The sequence below is a fragment of the Bolinopsis microptera genome, chromosome 10 (assembly GCF_026151205.1).
Source record: "Bolinopsis microptera isolate Bmic1 chromosome 10, MBARI_Bmic_1.0, whole genome shotgun sequence".
Taxonomy (NCBI): Eukaryota; Metazoa; Ctenophora; class Tentaculata; order Lobata; family Bolinopsidae; genus Bolinopsis; species Bolinopsis microptera.
The window spans coordinates 7,172,887-7,191,934 of NC_087081.1; the positions used below are offsets into that span (position 1 = coordinate 7,172,887).

Genomic DNA, 19,048 nt, shown 5'->3' on the forward strand with positions numbered 1-19,048 from the left:
GACTTCTAACAAGTGCAAGGTATAGATTTCTTCTTCGTCTCACATCATGGACAAATGAGCAAGTGCGTTTCAGCAGCCCAAATTTTTGGTTAGCTTTGGACAATATTTTAGTTATGTGTTCTTCAAAACGAAAGCCCTGATTTATAACGACTCCAAGATCTGTTTCCGTACTGGTGTAATCTAAGGGAGTATTACCGAGCAAATATTGAAATCTGATAAATGGAATAGGTAATATCCTACTGCTGATTTTCTTTCCAGGAATAGAGAGGACTTTACACTTTGATGACGTATTTTCAGCACTGTGAACTTTGATAATCAATATTTAATTAAACATACTTTTTATCAATTTTTAGACAATGTACATCAGATAAACATAATCAAATGATTACGTGTGAGTTTGACAAATAAGATGTGGAGCCCTAATAACCTTAAACGCTTGCAGGTAATGTTATAATATGACTTTCACTTATTTTTCGTATTGTATTATAGAACATGAATTCGTATTGTATCATATAACATGAACTTCGTTCTTTTTGACGAACAATATTTTTCAAGTTTATAGACTTATAATCCAGTATAAATTATATGGACACGTTCATTTGAGTTTGAGGATATTGGTAAACAAAAATAATAGCGTTTTTGACGATAGTGGCTTAATTTTGACATTTATTAACCTAGCACGTTCAGAAGTTCTGAACATTAGCCACGTAACCCATACTCCCATATGCACCGCTCAGAAAGAAAATCTATTGTTGTTAGGCACTATAATGTTTCAAATGTCACATTTTGTGTGACTTAGTTAACTGCAGTTGTCTAATTATCATTCCTTGGTCTGAAATATAGTAAATTAGGTCTATCTAACAATTATGATACAACATTGGTTAATGGGCACGGATCGAACGGTTACAAAGCAATATTTGGGTAACTTTGTCACACTCATGATACCATACCTCTATTCTACTGTGAGGTGTCCTAAAAACCCTTTCAACTCATTATTTTATGGTTGCTCTACCAAGCATAGCCCTAAAATATGTTGTTTTGAATAGTTAGCTAATACAGGCACTTGGTTATTGGGAAATGAGGTTAATTCTGTCACAATATATGAAATTTAAAATTTTGGGCGAATAATTTATATCTGATTTTGGTTTGAAAGGCGGGAAAATTTTATCAGTTGATATTTACATTGTCACAAAAAATTATACGAAATCGTAAATATATTAAAAACAATGATTATAGAATGAAATAGTCTCTTATAATAACTCTTATAATAACTGATGTGACAAAGTAAACATGTCTTGCCCCTATTTTGAAGATCTATATTCTATACCTCTATTAGAATATTGTCCAGAACATCAGAGCTTAAGTTTAACAATTTTAGGTTAAATTTGTCAAAGTCACTAAAAATGTGACAAAATTAACTTTTCATGCCCCAACAATTTCAAGATAGTGTGTAAAAATTAGCATAGGCTGCTTTATTACCTATGTAAATCAATCCAAACTACAAAAAATATATGTTAATGTGATGACGATTACCTAACTCTTATAATAACTGATGTGACAAAGTAAACATGTCTTGCCCCTATTTTGAAGATCTATAACTCTATTAGAATTCAACATTCTTTCAGAAACGATTGGAAGAATATTGTCCAGAACATAAGAACTCAATTTTTAAAATTTAGATTAATTTGTCAAAGACATTGAAAATGTGACAAAATTAACTTTCCCTGCCCCAACAGTATCAAGATAGTGTGTTAAAATTGACATAGGATTTATTACAGGTATATTAAAGTATTAATCGATCCAAACTACGAAAAATATCTTTTAATCTGATGACGATTACCTAACTCTTATAATAACTGATGTGACAAAGTAAACATGTCTTGCCCCTATTTTGAAGAACTATACTTCTATAAGAATACTATGTAACTTTATCATCAAACAAATTTCGATAAACTAGTTATTTTGCCAGCAAGGAGCTAACAGAGTTATAATAATTTTTTGTGACGAAATTACCCTATTTTTGACCATGTAGCGGTAGTTTAATTGTGACACTGTTAACATATTACCACTTGATAATGATTTATGTGACTGGTGCATGGTACTAGCAGTGTTGTTTGATCCATAGTACGTATAATATAAGGGGTTTAAGCTGGTATATCATTATTTGTTCAATTTCACATATGTTCAGATATTATCAAGATTATGTGACAAAGTAAGCTTGGATGTGCCTTCTGTGTTTTAATTCCTTACGACTATATGATATAATAACAATTCCCAGCACTTCCAGGCCATCAAATAAACTTACACTACTCAGCATTGCTTATCAGGGTGCCCTAAACATTCATCACATATTTTCTTTAATGTGTGACAGAGTAAACCTGAGTGCACCATCTAACGAAAAAAGTCGTCAAATATGTAGGTAATGGTCATATTAATAAAGTATCTGGTCAAAACCTGGCACAACTTAGCGAGTTTAGAAGGTTTGAGATGTTATTTGTGCTCCCTAGGGTCTCTACTTCAAAAAAAATTTGGGTGGATAATTTTTTATGTTTGTTTAAACCCGTGACCACGCCCTTTTTAAAGCGTGGGAAAATTTTCCCAAATTTATTGAAATTTGCCTATAATGTTTGATGGGGGTCTCTAAATGGCTTGATATGATGCCATCAGTATTACTAGAACATAATAAAATAAAATGTGGGTAAATAAAAGTGTAGTGGCACCCTGACCACGCCCATTTACACAATTTTTGGCGGAAAATTCGGAAAATTCGAAGTTGTTTACTCTAGCAGCAGGGAGGTGTTTAGTTTGTATTTAAACTGCTGAATCGAGTTAAATAGGTTATATAAGTAACTTAATTCAATTAATTGGGCATGTTGAGCCATTAGTTCAGCCTTGGGGAACCACGCCCATATTTCATATTAGGCGCGTATGTGAGAAATTTTTATCTCAGCTTCTGAAGGCCGTAGAAACTTAACTTTGGGCTTAAAATTACCGCAATATGTAAGTTTATATTGACACTATTAAGGTGCTGAAGCTCTCCAGGACTTACTTTTGGATAAAAATGAGAAAAACTGATATAATTTACTGAAGCGCATTAACAAACAAAAAACTTCCCTAGCAGCTAGGTTAAGTCAAGTAGGCAAATCAATGTATAAAGTTTTACTCGACACGGTCGAGTAAAATTCGTAAGGTCTTAAGGTCATTCTGGGCTAGAATAATTTGATTTTGGGTGCCCACGTTTATCAGTAGTCCAACCCTGGCCTAGGTAGTAAAATTTCTACATTGCCCTCAGGCGCAAATATAAGATTTTTCTATCCATCTCAGCTCCTGAATATTGTAGGACTTTCAAGATAACCACAACAGCAGAATGGCCATATTGATATTTATATACAAGCTATGAAGCAGTATGGGGTCTATAGTGCATAGTTTTTGAGATATTTGTTTTTAAAACATGATTTTTAAATATATCTTGCGCTTAAAAATACAACAAAGGTTCAACACTACCGCATTTATGTACCAGCACCATCAGCTCATCTTAGAAATCACAAACAACCCGCCGGGCAGCTATCTCTAGTTAAGCTCATTTCAGTACCCGTTGACTATAATATATGCCCACTTTTATGTCAGTACAACCTCATCTAGCAAAGTCCAGCTGAAGCAGGAGGCCGACTTCCAGGTCCCCCCATTATTAGGGGTCCCATGGAGATCAGATCATGTCACTAATCAGTGACGTATAATTAGTGATGTGATCCATCGGTAGAATTTAATTGACCTAGAAATGGGCGAGATACAGGGTAGAGTTCACATGTTAACTCTGTATGTATCATAGCTGTGCATTAAGAAGTAAACATGATCTGATGATCTTTAAGATTTGACCGCTCGACTCGTATATCACATAAGGGACGGGAGCTCTTACTAAAGCTAAGGGGGGGGGGGGGGGGGGGGTCTCGTATCTAGGGATGTCAGACGTACGTGCCAAAGGCATGCAACAGGAGTGAGCCGATCTGATGTCGAGCAAGTATTCTCTGAAATAACGTACTATATACAGACAAACTTGCCTAAGCTAATGTCTAAAGTTGATTATTTCGAGAAGACTTACCTTGGGTCAGTCATTGTGGACAGTGAGGTGAGGCTGCTCCCTGCATATCCCTTAGGAATTATTAAAGAGCAGCAAGTCATTACTGACTTGTTGTAATGACTCAAATCACATGTTCTGTAAATCATAGCTGGTGGATCACATCACTAATTATGCGTCACATCACTAATTATACGTCATATGATCTGACCCATAATAATAGGGGGGCCTGGAAGTCGTGCAGCCGCTGAAGCTACTAACAGTTACCTCCAGCCCTATCCTAATATTACTTTTCCCTCCAATTCTAGCTCTTTCCAGTGACTTCAACTCCATTCTAATTTTTTCAAGTGAATGATTTTGTTTCCATTGTAAAATTTCACCATTTTCACAATTGTTCACCATTGTGACCCCCAGTTCTCTTCCGGTATTGGGATGGCCTGAGATGCTTATATCCTTTTCAGTAACCCTAACCCACTTGCACTCTGTGCCAAGGCACTATACTCGTATCAGTGAAAGCAGTATTAATGACATTCTCACTTTTCAGAACTAAGTGCCTAATATAATTAACATCTAAACAGTTTTATTCCTGTTCCATATGATCGAGGATAGTCAGGGCTACAAAACCTGACCAAGTTTAGCTCAATCCAGTACTGCGCGTTCAAGATATGAGGTTAAATATACCAAAAATAGAGGTTTTCTGGTGTGACATCATTGTAAATTATTTGGAGTATAACCTCAATATCTCACAAACTATACATTTGTGGTCTTTCTGAGTTACACTATCTGTTTCCTTTGGCAATTTCGGTTCAGAGTCAATTAAGTTTGAAACAAAATCTCAGTATATGTGAAAGGACTGAGGCCGAGGATATCAAGTTTGTAAAAGCGCGCGCGCACACACACATATAATGACCTCATATCTTCCACATTTAACGATTTTTTATAGAAATTCTTTCACCATCCTGTAGCACTCATGTGCTGAGTAGGATAGCATTCAAATCATGTCTTTAAAAGATTTAGATAGCATAGATACTGAGGGAGAAAATTCATGTTTGTAAAAGCGCGCGCGCGCGCATGGCCCAGACTATATCAATGGACGGCCACGGGAGGATAAAAGTACTTTCATACACACCAGCATGCTCATTGATGGCTTAAAATGAAGCTAAGACATACTCCTATCAGATCCACCATAAGTTAGATACCATAATAATCATTAAATGTGTCTAAAATGAGGAAGCTTTGACAAGTGCGAGTGGTTTTTGCAAATTTTGGTATAAAACGGGCCCTGGGATCATATTTTTCTCATTAAAATCACATAATCACGAATATTTATGTGTGTTGGGTGTATCCTCATTGGTATCAACCATTTCAATCATCTAGAGCAGCTTTCCTGATTCTTTATCTCATGAAAATGGGCAAAAAAGCTCATAAATAGTCCAAAATCGGTCATTTTCGCCGCTTTAATAACCTCATTCCTGGCACCCAGAACACTTTGGGTACTCAAAACATGATTTTTCGGATACCTCAGACCCCTAACTAGCACATGGAGCCAGAAAGAACAGCATGTAGGGACTTCTAAATTTCCATGGTTGAGAACCCAATGTCACACTATTCGTTCATTAATCCTGCTTTCACTGGTATACTAGTTGTAGGGGGTTAGTCCTACGAGCCAGGGAGTGTGAATCTTAGTGATTGGCCGACATTACCCGGTTCCGGTCCGGCAAAATGCGGCAAACCAAAATATCCTGTCTTTTCCGGTCCGGTGGCCAAAACCTTTGACCGGTCAGTTTCTTACCCTCTGCTCTATCCAGCTGCCACTGGAAGCCTACTATTCCAGTTCTTCTGCCAATAACTTCCTGCTCCATCCATTTGTGTTCTTCAAGTAACTTTATCATTTTCCAGCAACGACTGTTGCAATTTACTCTATCCATGTAATAGCATCAACATCCTACAATTAAAGCTCTTTTAAAATGTTCCAAAAATGATTACTTAATATAATGTGAAAGACCTCCAAAAGGTTGCTATAAAATTTAGATTTGTAGGATACTGGTGATAGCTAGCAGGCTAAAAGCTACAATTAGTTGAAGAGGGCAGCAACAGGGTAGAGTTGGAGCCTAGAGATAACTGAAGGTTAGTTGCTAAAACCGGAGGTCAGTGGAAAGAGCTAATATTGGAGGGAAAGGATAATAGCAGAAGATAGCTAGAGCTGCAGTTAGCTAGTGCTGGAGTTTCCTAAATGAGATTGAGGTCGGTCACGGTGGAAAGAGCTAGGATTGGAGGGACAAGTAATAATAGGATAGGGCTGGAGGTAACTGTTAGTAGCTTCAGCTGGACTTTGCTAGATGAGTTTGTACTGACATAAAAGTGGGCATACAGGGTAGGTTGAAAATAGTGTGTAGATTGTAAAAATCGATAATGTTTTATGTATATTATAGTCAACGGGTATATTATAGTCAACGGGTACTGAAATGAGCTTAACTAGAGATAGCTGCCCGGCGGGTTGTTTGTGATTTCTAAGATGAGCTGATGGTGCTGGTACATAAATTCGGTAGCCCAAGATAAATGCGGTAGCCCAAGATACATTTAAAAATTATGTTTTAAAAATAAATATCTCAAAAACTATGCACCCCATACTGCTTCATAGCTTGCATAATGTATATAAATATGGCTATTCTGCTGTTGTGGTTATCTTGAATGTCATACAATATTCAGGAGCTGAGATGGATAGAAAAATCATATATTTACACCTGAGGGCAGTTTAGAAATTTTACCACAGCTAGGACAGGGTTGGACTACTAATAAAAGTGGGCACCCAAAATCGAATTATTCTAGCCCAGAATGACCTTTAGACCTTACGAAGGACACTGTGTCGAGTAAAACTTTATACATTGATGTGCCTACTTGACTTAACCTAGCTGCTAGGGAAGTTTTTTTTGTTAATGCGCTTCAGTAAATTATATCAGTTTTTCTCATTTTTATCCAAAAGTAAGTCCTGGAGAGCTTCAGCACCTTAATGGTGTCAATATAAACTTACATATTGCGGTAATTTTAAGCCCAAAGTTAAGTTTCTACGGCCTTCAGAAGCTGAGATAAAAATTTCTCACATACGCGCCTAATATGAAATATGGGCGTGGTTCCCCAAGGCTGAACTAATGGCTCAACATGCCCAATTAATTGAATTAAGTTACTTATATAACCTATTTAACTCGATTCAGCAGTTTAAATACAAACTAAACACCTCCCTGCTGCTAGAGTAAACAACTTCGAATTTTCCGAATTTTCCGCCAAAAATTGTGTAAATGGGCGTGGTCAGGGTGCCACTACACTTTTATTTACCCAAATTTTATTTTATTATGTTCTAGTAATACTGATGGCATCATATCAAGCCATTTAGAGACCCCCATCAAATATTATAGGCAAATTTCAATAATTTTGGGAAAATTTTCCCACGCTTTAAAAAGGGCGTGGTCACGGGTTTAAACAAACATAAAAAATTATCCACCCAAATTTTTTTTGAAGTAGAGACCCTAGGGAGCACAAATAACATCTCAAACCTTCTAAACTCGCTAAGTTGTGCCAGGTTTTGACCAGATACAGGATTATATGTACCCAACCAATCAACTGGACACTCAAAAATTTGGTCAAAAACGGTAGCAAGGGGTCCATATTTACTCCGTCACATGTTTATAGTGTGACAATGTAACCATTTCCGTGCCGGCCGTATTTAAGCGATATCTTATCGCCTGATTAAGATATCGTTATGTGACAAAGTTAGCCTAGAGGATGAGACGATTATCCTAACCATCAAGGGTTTAAGTAATTTCATAGTGTGACAAAGTCAACTACACTGTGCCTTTTAATAGGGTCACTTATATTTACCAATATCCTCAAACTCAAATGAACGTGTCCATATACTATTTTGAGCTAATTTTTAATCAAACAGCTAATTAATGAATCAATTAATCAATTAGCTATTCACATTGAGCGAGCTTCGTTATATTTAAGTTATTTATACTTTTTCAGTGTTCAATACATTTCAAGTTCAAACATTAACTCTGCATACCTATTTTATCCTTTGAAATGTGCAGATCAATTACATGATGTTATGATCAATGATCATAACATCATGTAATTGATCTGCACATGTAACATGTAATTTTATATGATATATAATAAAGTAATAAGTAGATCTTCAACAGATGATTTTAATTAGGTATTCTTTTAATTTCCTGTTAAATCTTTAAATAATGATATTACACAGACGGATACAGATGGAGATTGCCAGCACATATTTCTTGAGAAACGACAACGGGCGCTGCGGAAAAAACGTAAAAAAGTCTCAGCACCAAACTCTGAACAGTACAATTTGGGAAATTCTCATCCATCTTCACTCGTATCTTTGCCTGGTCAGTGTCTTTAAACCTACCGTTCATTTTGACCACAAAATATTATTTACCGAGCAACTAAGAGTATTATCATGGACGAATACGTGGGAATGAATTTTCAAACTTCTTAGCTACTCAGCAAAATTTCTCAGCCTTCACCAGATCATGTCCCATTACAAGAGTTGGTCGGTGTATTATAATTAGTTTATTATCTCTTCACTCTACCAGGTATATCTAAGAAGAGATTAACAAGGAAGTTGGGGACCTTATCTAATGGAGTCCAGGGTTCAGTACCAGCCATTAGGAAGATACAACAGAGACTAGATCAGGATCTGGAACATAGACGGATTGACCTTAACTCATTCAAGGTAACCAGGATCCTGTATTATGTTAAATACTCTTTTCAATCAGAAGAGTGCATACTGCATATTATATTGCAGATCATGGTTTTGTTATTAACAGAATCAGTGACTGTTTGTCTGGCCATCTGGGAAATAGTTATACCAAGAAAATCATGATCTGTGATCATAGGACGTAGCCTAAAAATCATTGTTTTATTTAATCTTTGTCACCCAAAACATTGTTTTATTTAATCTTTGTCACTCAGGGTCCGGCTGTATACAGAAACCTCCCTAAACCTGCTATATTTGAGGAAGCTGTCCCCAAAAACAGAGAGTGTGTACGTGACCAGCCGATATTTGCTCCCCAAGGTAGATCACGGCTAACTCACAGGTGCAGATTTGATATAGTTAAATATAATTTAAAATTCTACGTCTTGATTATATATTAATCAGCATTTTGATTCGGTGCCTTCGCACGGGCTTATTATAACATTGCTTTTCGATTCCAATATCTGGAAGTGAACTCGAATTAACCCTAGGTTTTTGTTTTGAATAATAAGTTGAGCGAATTTTCGCTGGACTTATAATCAAAGTTACTGACTGGTACCATGATTACTAGTTAGTGCAAAGTTTTCAGTATCATAAATTTCCACAGGGGAAATGCCTCATCACGTGACTCATCACGTGCTATATCCCGTGACTCTTCAAGAGGTAAGTCACGTGACTCTTCTATAGATCCTGAGATGGAGAGAGTGTTCAGACAGATTAACGAGAAGTTATCAGCTACCATTTCTCAGACCTGGCCCAGTGTCAGCTATGAGGATAGGTTACAGGCAACACTCAACAAACAAATTACGGTAATTGTTCAAATGTTCACAATTAAAATTAAATCAAATATTGATCCATCTACTTTAATTTTTAAATGTAAATCAGAGTTTCTGACTTGTATTGTTTCAATTCGAGACTGAAGTTAAAACAAAACTTGTATTTATACCTCTATAGCTGGGTGGTCCTGAAATCTGCTGGTTTTTCTTTCAACCTCAACTTAATCACCCAAACCAGCTTACCAAACCAACAATAACCGCACACTACTGACCACAGGAGAGGTTTGCAGCACGTGCTATGAGACAGACTCCCCCACGTGTTAGAGAGAAAGAGAGTGGAGAGGATGAGGAACATGACAGTAGAGGTAGTGGGGGCAGCTCTACTACACTCTCTAAACCTTTCTCTTCTTGGTACATCAATGTGAGTGTTTATAAACCTTTCCCTTTTTTATACATCAATGTACATTGTACATTGTGCGTGATAATTATGTTGATTGTATTTGTAAGTTGAGTGCTTTTGTAAGAACATACTTTAAGTTCTTACAAAATATAATGTAACTTTGTAATTGCAGGGTGAAACAGAGAGTGCATCTGATTTCAACAAGAGTTTCTGTCGAACCATAAAACGGACATTCTTCAAACCACCACAAACTAGCCCTGACCAGGACCACCGCGTGACGTCATCACATAATCACGTGACGTCATCAGACCCAACCCACGTGACGTCACCGACCTATGAAATGTATGACAGTGCTGTTAATGTCAGCGCAAGTGCTCTGGAGCTGTTTAAAACTCAGGTACAGGTAGTTTTATGATTTTATAGTGTTTCAAGAATAGATCTGATATGTAAGTATATGGGCAATTCCACGATAACGGTAACCAGTAACAAAATAATAAAGTTTGGAGGTGGTTTGGGAGAGATAGAAAATCTTTAAGATATTTGACCATATTTTCAGGGGCAAAAAACCGTTTGTTGATATCTAGCCTAGTTTAAAAACTGTAGCGCGTCAAAGTTGGCTTAAATTTAGTGTATCTTTAGTGTGAATATCCAGTTATTTTCCGAAAGATTTTAGGGAGCTTTATTAATCGTAGAATTCAATATTTTATCCTGTATATCAACCTAGTGGGCTTCAGATAGAAGGCCAGCCTAATTTTGAGGGCCAAATTTCTTTATTTTTTGAGTGTCTTATGATCAAATTTTTCCTCTTCGCGTGTGAATAACGCTACCAAATAGTGAAAAATGTTTTACTGTGGCTACACTATAAGTCTGTTTGATTCGTAACTCTCTCTCTAACGGCAACTTTAGTCATCTATAAAGGTCAGAAAATTTCATTCGTTTTGTCACACTGGAAGTGCAAAAAGTAGGGGTAGTGTGATTCACAGGTAGCGTAATTCACAGCTTGGTAGTGTAATTTACACAGCGGAAAATTAATAAAACAAGTGGTTTAAATGCTTTGTTGTGAAATAAATTGTACTTTCAATACTTCCAGGGCAATTCCAGGGACCTATTTTCAACAACTGCCTGAAAGTGTTGTTAATTTAATCGAAATTAGGGTTCCGCCAGGGCAAAATGTGCCACTTTTAGACCTTAAATCGCAAAAATAATGATTTTTAAATGGATTAGGACATCAAAATTGATTTGAAAGTGTTTTATAGTCATTGTTAGGTCTGGGAACACTTATTTGAGTAATTTAAAGGCTTATTTTCAGAAAATATCAGCAATTTGGGGCTAAAATTACCTTATTTTCTTGTCACGTAACTAAATTTTGCTCAAAAGAGCAGTGTTTTTGCCCCAAAAAATTATAATTTTTATCAAAAACCATGTATAGAGGTATCAAATTAAAGCTCTTGATGACCTCTTCACATTAAAAACACAAAGAAGTAGTTTAGAATTGATATAAGTGATAAAATGGTCTAAAAATGGATTCAAAAAGTTATAAATTTCTGTCTAATCATGAACCTTTGAGAGCTCATAAAAAAATCATGCCACAATATTACACTGTACATTTTTCTAGGATTACTCTAAATGTCCTATACTTACAGATAGATCAACTTATAGATGCTTACCAAAGTTAATTTGCAACTTATTTTTGTAGTTTGTCCTAAAAAATGGCAAAAAATTGCCAAAAAATGCAATTTTTGACAAAAAATGAGGTAAAATTAATATTTGAGGTCAAATATCCATTTAATCACTCTAAAAACCTTTTTAAACGTTATTTTCGGGCAAGATACCCCTAGAATACATGTTTTGTGGTATATCATACCCCTTAATCATGCCTATATCTTATGTCTACCTCGCATGGGCGCCCCGACCACTGTGGTATGGCAGTAGGGTGTAATCTACACCATTACCAGTATCTAATTGGACCGATTAGTAGTCAATTTAATTTAAAATCAGTAATAGTCAGTCTACTTCACCATTTTACAATAGCAGCAACCAAATCAAGAACAAGCAAACATCAATACAACGCACAAACAGAGCAACTGGGCAGAGTGTGAGTTACACTACGTCCAAATGTGAATAACGTTTACTTCCTATATTGTCCCTGTACTACACACATTCCACAAATTTATGTTAGGAAGGACATAGGAAGTTGAAAAAATGTGTACTTTATTGTGATCAAGCCTTATTGTAACTTCTGCTATTACACTGGGGCACGAATTGCAATTTTAAGGCAAGATTTCTAAAACACCAAATTCTGCCTGTGAATAACGTCTACTTTTTAAAATGCTGCTCACATAAAAAGTATAAGAGATAGACATTAAACTTTTGTTGCCACATCATCACAAACGTTTAAACTTCATTCTGACTTTATATTATCATGATGCTAATGTTAGCCTACAATTACCATCCAATTAAAAGCTAAATTTTGTGCAAAGTGTGAATTACACTACGTGGAATTGCCCATATAAAGATATAATAAGTTGCTATTCATCAATAGCAAGTACCGTTAAACTGTTAAATTTTCGGAGCGATTTGAGATCTCCGCGCGGTCATTAACCATTGTATTTGATCAATGGTTTAGTATTGTATTCTGATGTAACTCCCACTGATAGATTACTCTGAGAATAAAAGAGTTGTCAGGCAAAGATCCAGTGATTTTAAAAAGAGAGAGAGTCCGAGAGACTGCAATGAGGTTGAATAATTGTACAGTGCAGTACTTGCATAGATTTGTAGCATTATTTTGGGGACTGAAGTAAAGCCACGTTAGAGAGGAAGCAGGTTAATCATTACAGCTGAAACGTTTTGAACAGTTTATAGAGTTATAGGTGGATTAAAAAGAAAAATAGATTAAAATATTCCAGTGGGAAAATTTACTGTTTTGTTATTAAAAACAGAGCACAACCGAACAAAGTTGCAATAATCCCGGTATCAATGAAAAACACATCATTTTATCAGAGCAAATCTCTTATAATGTCGGGTTCATTCTCAAATTAAGGAATAACCAAGTAAGAATTAGAATCATTATATTAAATGAATCATGAATTATTATCGTAAACATTTGCCAAACTGGATGTTAACAGATTGCATTATTATTCGTTATAGTTCCGCCACTATTTATTCAGAAGCTATGCCCCTATTTAGACTGATGTTATTCTTATGACTTATACCTAATAATGGTTTATAACCAATCTATGTAAATCAATGAATTCAAATCCAAGCCAAGGTTAAATGATAGAAATTAAGAGAGAAATAAAGATATTACCCCAAGAAATAATGATATGATTTCCACATAATTTTCGATCAATTTAAATTTACAGTATACTGAAATAGTAAGAACTAGGTCCAATAATTGAATCCTATAAGTGGGGATCAGTGCACTCTTCCTTTACTAAAAATCCTTCTCAGTTCAACAAGTTCTAACAAATTGACAAGTATTTAACAACCAAATTCATGATAAGTTCAAGTTTTCTTCTTTTTCTTCGCGGAAGATGCTCTCCCAGACACCTTCTGTTTCACTGGAGTCTTGGGTCTCCCTGACGACTTAGAACTCATCTTCTTCACAGGCTCCTTCTTAGTGATACTTGCGGCACTTACTTTCTGGTCACCAGAACTTGAACTAGATCTTTTAGCGCTCTTTTTTCTGCCCAGTTTAGCGCTTAGCCCCCGTGGGAATGAAGCGTTGGATTCTACCTCTTCCGCAACTGCTTCCGCTCTGTCTTTGTTCATGAAGATGTTTAGTTTTATGTTCTCTTTCTCTTTCATGTTAAGGTTTACTGTTACTACAGTGCGTTTTGCTGATGTCACCTGAAAAATAGTTGTGAGAGATCATTTATGTCGTAATGCCCTATAGTTCTGTGAAGCTGTGATCTGTCCCAAGGTCACTGTCATGGGGCTAGAGCCATAATGTGGTATTGACGATTATTTTCCCATCAATATCGTTTAGAACACATTCCGTTCTCGATGATAAATTCCTTATAATTTAACAGTCAAACCGTTGCAAATATATATAGGTAATATATATATCAAGGCATGCTAATAGATATATAATGAGTGTTATTTTAATATCTGATTTTTATGTAAACTGTAAAAGTGAAAAGCTACCAACCTGAGTCTCAACACTTTCTGTTCCAGTAGCCCTGTCTATCGAGGTAACCGTCCCAATACTCGCCTGTCGTGACGCCATCATATGATCACGTGATATGACACTCCCCGGAATGGAGTAATTACTGGCAGCACTCTGCATCACCGCTAACTCCGTGTGTTGCGAACCCGGGTTTATGTTGGGGATATCCTCGCAGATCAGACCTGGAGTTTCAGCTGAAAGGTTGTCACGTGACGTCATCATGTTCTCACGTGATCTCATCGAACCGTTGCGTGATGGCACTGTTTGGTTGCTAAGCGTTGGTTCTACTTTGCTTTTCATCTCCTTGTAAAGTGATGTAGCGAACATTCCTTCTATATCGTCAGTGGTGTAGGCTGTGTCCCTGAAAGCAAATAAATAGTTCAAAAACAATATATTTAAGTTTAAAGTGAGATATTGGGCGTGAAAACGAATAATTGACTATAATATTAATAACTTTAAAGTAATCTAAGACAATTGGGCTGTGTCCTTACAAACATATAATTTACTTTTAATATAATAGTTTAAAGTACACATCAGGCGTGTCCCTAAAAACAAATAATTTACTTAACAAGAACAGATAACTTTAAAGTGAGACAATTGATAATTTAAAATATTATGTATATAATTTAGACAAATAAGTTATTTTAGGCAATAAGTTAAAATACACAATAGAGCATGCGTAAAAGAAAATATGATTTAATAGCTCAAAACTTAGTAAGTAAGTATAAATCATATGGGAATGTTGAACTTAAAAGTTTTTCTCACGTTATATGACGTCACAAGTCTCGTGATATCAACATCACGTGATATTAACATCACGTGATATGAAGAAATGTGCTGCAAAGGCACGTGATAGAAGCCACGTGGTACAAAGTCACGTTCCCTCACCTGTGAACACGTTTCTTGAAGTAGAGGCAGATTCCTAGTCCGGTAGCGGTAAGGCAGACTACAAACATGACCCCAACTATAGCAGCTAGTGATGAGGTCGAGGACTTCATACAACAGGCTTCCTGTAGAGTTGATATTAAAATAAATAAGTTTTTACAGATATTAGGCCAAGTAGATTTATATGCCATGAAGTTTGGGACTTGGGTCGAGATGAGAACTCCTTCCACTTTTAGGATGAGGATTACTTTCGAGTACCATGCTTTATGTTTCAAACCGGGTTAATCCCTGTCTTCCATAAAATGTAGGATATATTATACTAAATATAATGTACAGGACTGTTACTTAATAAACACATAAATAGATATAATAATCAATTATTATATCTATTTATAATGTGTTTATTGTGCTGTTTAAATTATATTGATTATTATTAATAATCAATATATAATATAAACAATATTTTAATAAACAGCACAATTATAGTAACTAAAAGGTACCAATTATAATAACCTAGAAGTATTACCACTGACCTGATCAGCACAACATGTTTGTATATTGCTACAAGTCACGCCTCCACACACCACATCACCCAGCGTAACAGCTGGAAGCAGAAGTAGTGTGGAAACAAACACTGTTATCAGCATTATCTCTGTATTTTAACACAGCGTTTGTTAGGGGAGTTTCTACTTGAATCTCCTTGATTCTTGTGTGGTTTTCTTTTGGAAGTCTTCAGATATCTCTGATTAGAGTTATCAGCTATCCTTGATAGCTTTTCGGAGAGTTCAATGGTTTAGTCCATTCTAGTTCTTAGCGATTTTAAGATATCAAAAGGTTTTAAAAAGGTTTAAAGAGGACTATTGAGCTATTGTAATACAAATCATAATAGTCTGGCTGCGGATACGAAGTTTGAATTTTAAAATTAAGAAAAATACGCCTGATACCTCACCAACGCTGACCTCTATAAATAAACTAGAATACTTGGAGCGGAGTTAAATTAATTCGATGCTCAATACAAAACCTAGCTTGCCATGAAAACAACACTCACAAAAACACACAAATTGAAATAAAAGCACTTGCAAAGCACGAGTTTGTAAAAGCCTTGTCCTTTTTAAAAACAGAGAAGACACCAGAGTACTGGAGCAGAAACCAGACCTACTCCGACAATGTTGTAGCTGAGCTGTGAGCAAATATGTTTCACAGTGCAGCGTAACTAACAAGCAATCTCAACTGATAAGCATAGCTCACAAGTCTCTCTCTCTCTCTCGGCGTCAGTTCCAAGACTTGTGAATTGAGAATTTATTGACTTTCACCTTCGCCGGCCGACATTTTAAATTACTTGCACGCAAAAGTTTTAAAATGTCTGTAGTTGTTCGAGACGGAGCGGTTAAATCGCATCTGTTTGTGGGTCTGGAGCTGTTGTTGTTATCCATGTTGTTGTTTTGTTTTTGCTAATCTGTAGGTGTGATAGCAATACAGTGCTACTTTTCTTAGGTTACTGGTCAGATTAAAAAACAGATTAAGATATATTATATGATAAATATTATACATTATACAGTATTAAAACGCATGATTTTATATGTGTGCTAAAAGCGATTAATGTTACGGATTAACATGTAAAACAGCATGTTCTAGAATGGTAATTGTAGCTATTGTTCACTGAACTGTTGTAGTAAATAGAGGTGGTAAACAGTGTTAAATAGAGGTGAATAATGGTAAAATCATTATGCATCACAAAATATTTATGCGACTCTTTTTTAAGCTTTAAGATGCAGATTGCATATTTAATCTATATTTTTTTGAATGTGCACTGCTGCGAAGCAACAGTTCACGTTGTAAATGTTATGTTTCAAATCATGTTAATGTTATGTTACGTATTAACTATGATGATAGTCTATATAAATCTATTTTAATGTAATATTGATTGAAATCATTCTGCATCACAAAATATTTATGCGACTATTTTTGGTTTAAGATGCATTTTATAGGGATATAAAACAATCTACAATCTTTTTTTAGGGGGACAACCACTACAAATTTAATTACTGGTAGTGATCGTTAATTGTGCGGATTCTTAAATATTTCGCAATATAATCATAGATCTAACCCGATCGTTTGCAGCCAAAGTTGGGGACAACGGTTGATAGCGGCAGGGGATCAGCAACTGATTTTCTGGATACAATTACCGACGGTTATGATCCTTATAATTACCACATTCCTGACACTCCTGCCTCTCAGCCTGGTAATTCTTTGACTAAAACAGTTATATGTTAAAATAAATTTCATTTGTTATATTGTTTTATCATCATCGTATTTATACTCAATCACAAATACAGTTAAATTTTTTCATTCACATAAACTATCACACGCTGAATGTGTAGTTGTTAACGTTATCTTGCAATTCTAATCGTTCAGTTTATCTTCAATGCAGTGTGTAATGCGTAACCGTCCCTTTATATTAGTCGTCCCTTTACGCCAGGTACACAAATATATGAATGTCGAATTATTACACTGTGTGTAGTGTTTATTCATTTAACAATGATAATCTTTACTTTTGTTTCAGATCTTGTTGTACGTGGAGTAAAGAAAGATTTTATCGACGTTGTGGATAACCTGTATCACGACGAGATTATGAAGGAGCAATACCAGCATTCCTCCCTGTCCAAACCTCACGTTACCTCTCTGAGGAAACAACCAATCAGTGATCAGTATTCTAGTCACGTGATTAATCAAAAGTCGATGAGAGACCAATATTTTCATTCAAACAAGGAGAATAAAGATCCTAATGGTGGGCGGAAACGTGTCCAGAAAAATAAACAATTCTACTTAAAGAAAGAGTGGCTTAAATAACGTATTATGTAATGTAGTATTTAGGAGTACTTTTACACGATTATTATATACCATATAATATATTGTACCATATATATTGTATACATTACAGTGTTAAAATTAAATGATAAGACACGGCATGTGTTAGATTGTGTTAACTTGAGTGTACAATGGGGATATGTATTATGTACCCTGAATATATACATTATTACAACTACTAAAAGCTGTTTGGAACGTTCTGTTGTTGTAACGAGTCCAGTTAACTTTACTTTGCCATAAAATGATAACAATATTTGTAATGATAATTAGAGGGGATTTTTTTCAATCTGTACTGTTTATGATATTGCAGTCAACCAATTTAAAAGTTATAACTATATAATACATACATGTGTATAAAATTGATAAACCCTCAGTTTTTTCCGGGGATTCAATGAATCATAAATTCAAACTAAGCTATATGACCTGAGTATTGATTCGCACAGCTACATTATAATGTACACATGTGGCATCATGCCTCTGTGCAATCAATATAAGAGTGTATTTTTGTTTAATTATTAATGTTATTGAAACTTTTTGAGTTTTCCTGGTAGATTGTATTTTCCATTTCTTTTTTCAATGATAATTAATGAACTTATAATTTTTTTGAATGATAATCGCCAAGTTTAATTAAAAAGATTAACCGATGCAATATTTGTTTTGCATATTTACTTTTACTTTTTGCGTTGAACAATCTAAATTGAGTTAATTTATTTTAAAAGATTCTTCCGTGTATGTTAAGATCGTGTGTGTACGTTTGTTAATATTTGTAAATTAATCTAAACTTTCTACTGTTCAAATTATAACGTTTTATTTTCTATCAGTAAAATTGTATCGTACACTTTATCAACGCATAGACCACGACCGTGTCCCTTTCCAGTTTCCCCTCCAAGTTCCAACTTGTAAGTTGTAGGCTCTTTGTATTACATTATTAGCTTTGCTGAGCGATGAATATAGCAACAGCTCCGCATGCTCGACCTATTGATACTTTATCTATCTGCTAACTTTTTATCAATGCAAAGCATCATTGATCATAGGGACATCAGCTACTTAGACTTGATAACCGAAGGAGTTGGACTTTCTGTTCCATTTGTTCCGCGGAACAATA

At 35.4% G+C, this 19,048-nt stretch overlaps 2 protein-coding genes across 2 annotated transcripts; one reads left to right on the forward strand and one right to left on the reverse strand.

The window, feature by feature from the left end:
* Positions 1 to 345: 345 nt before the first annotated feature.
* On the forward strand, positions 346 to 18,765 carry LOC134821733 (uncharacterized). Its single transcript, XM_063832474.1, has 9 exons — positions 346 to 442; positions 8,334 to 8,478; positions 8,686 to 8,825; positions 9,065 to 9,189; positions 9,454 to 9,655; positions 9,900 to 10,043; positions 10,195 to 10,419; positions 17,197 to 17,317; positions 17,639 to 18,765. Exons 1-9 carry the CDS (start codon positions 410 to 412, stop codon positions 17,923 to 17,925), a joined length of 1,422 nt encoding a protein of 473 aa, XP_063688544.1. The 5' UTR covers positions 346 to 409; the 3' UTR covers positions 17,926 to 18,765.
* Positions 12,833 to 15,894, reverse strand: LOC134821858 (uncharacterized). The gene is made up of 4 exons (XM_063832672.1): positions 15,609 to 15,894; positions 15,079 to 15,200; positions 14,173 to 14,551; positions 12,833 to 13,871 (listed from the first exon to the last, which is right to left on the reverse strand). Exons 1-4 carry the CDS (start codon positions 15,720 to 15,722, stop codon positions 13,527 to 13,529), a joined length of 960 nt encoding a protein of 319 aa, XP_063688742.1. The 5' UTR covers positions 15,723 to 15,894; the 3' UTR covers positions 12,833 to 13,526.
* Positions 18,766 to 19,048: the final 283 nt, after the last annotated feature.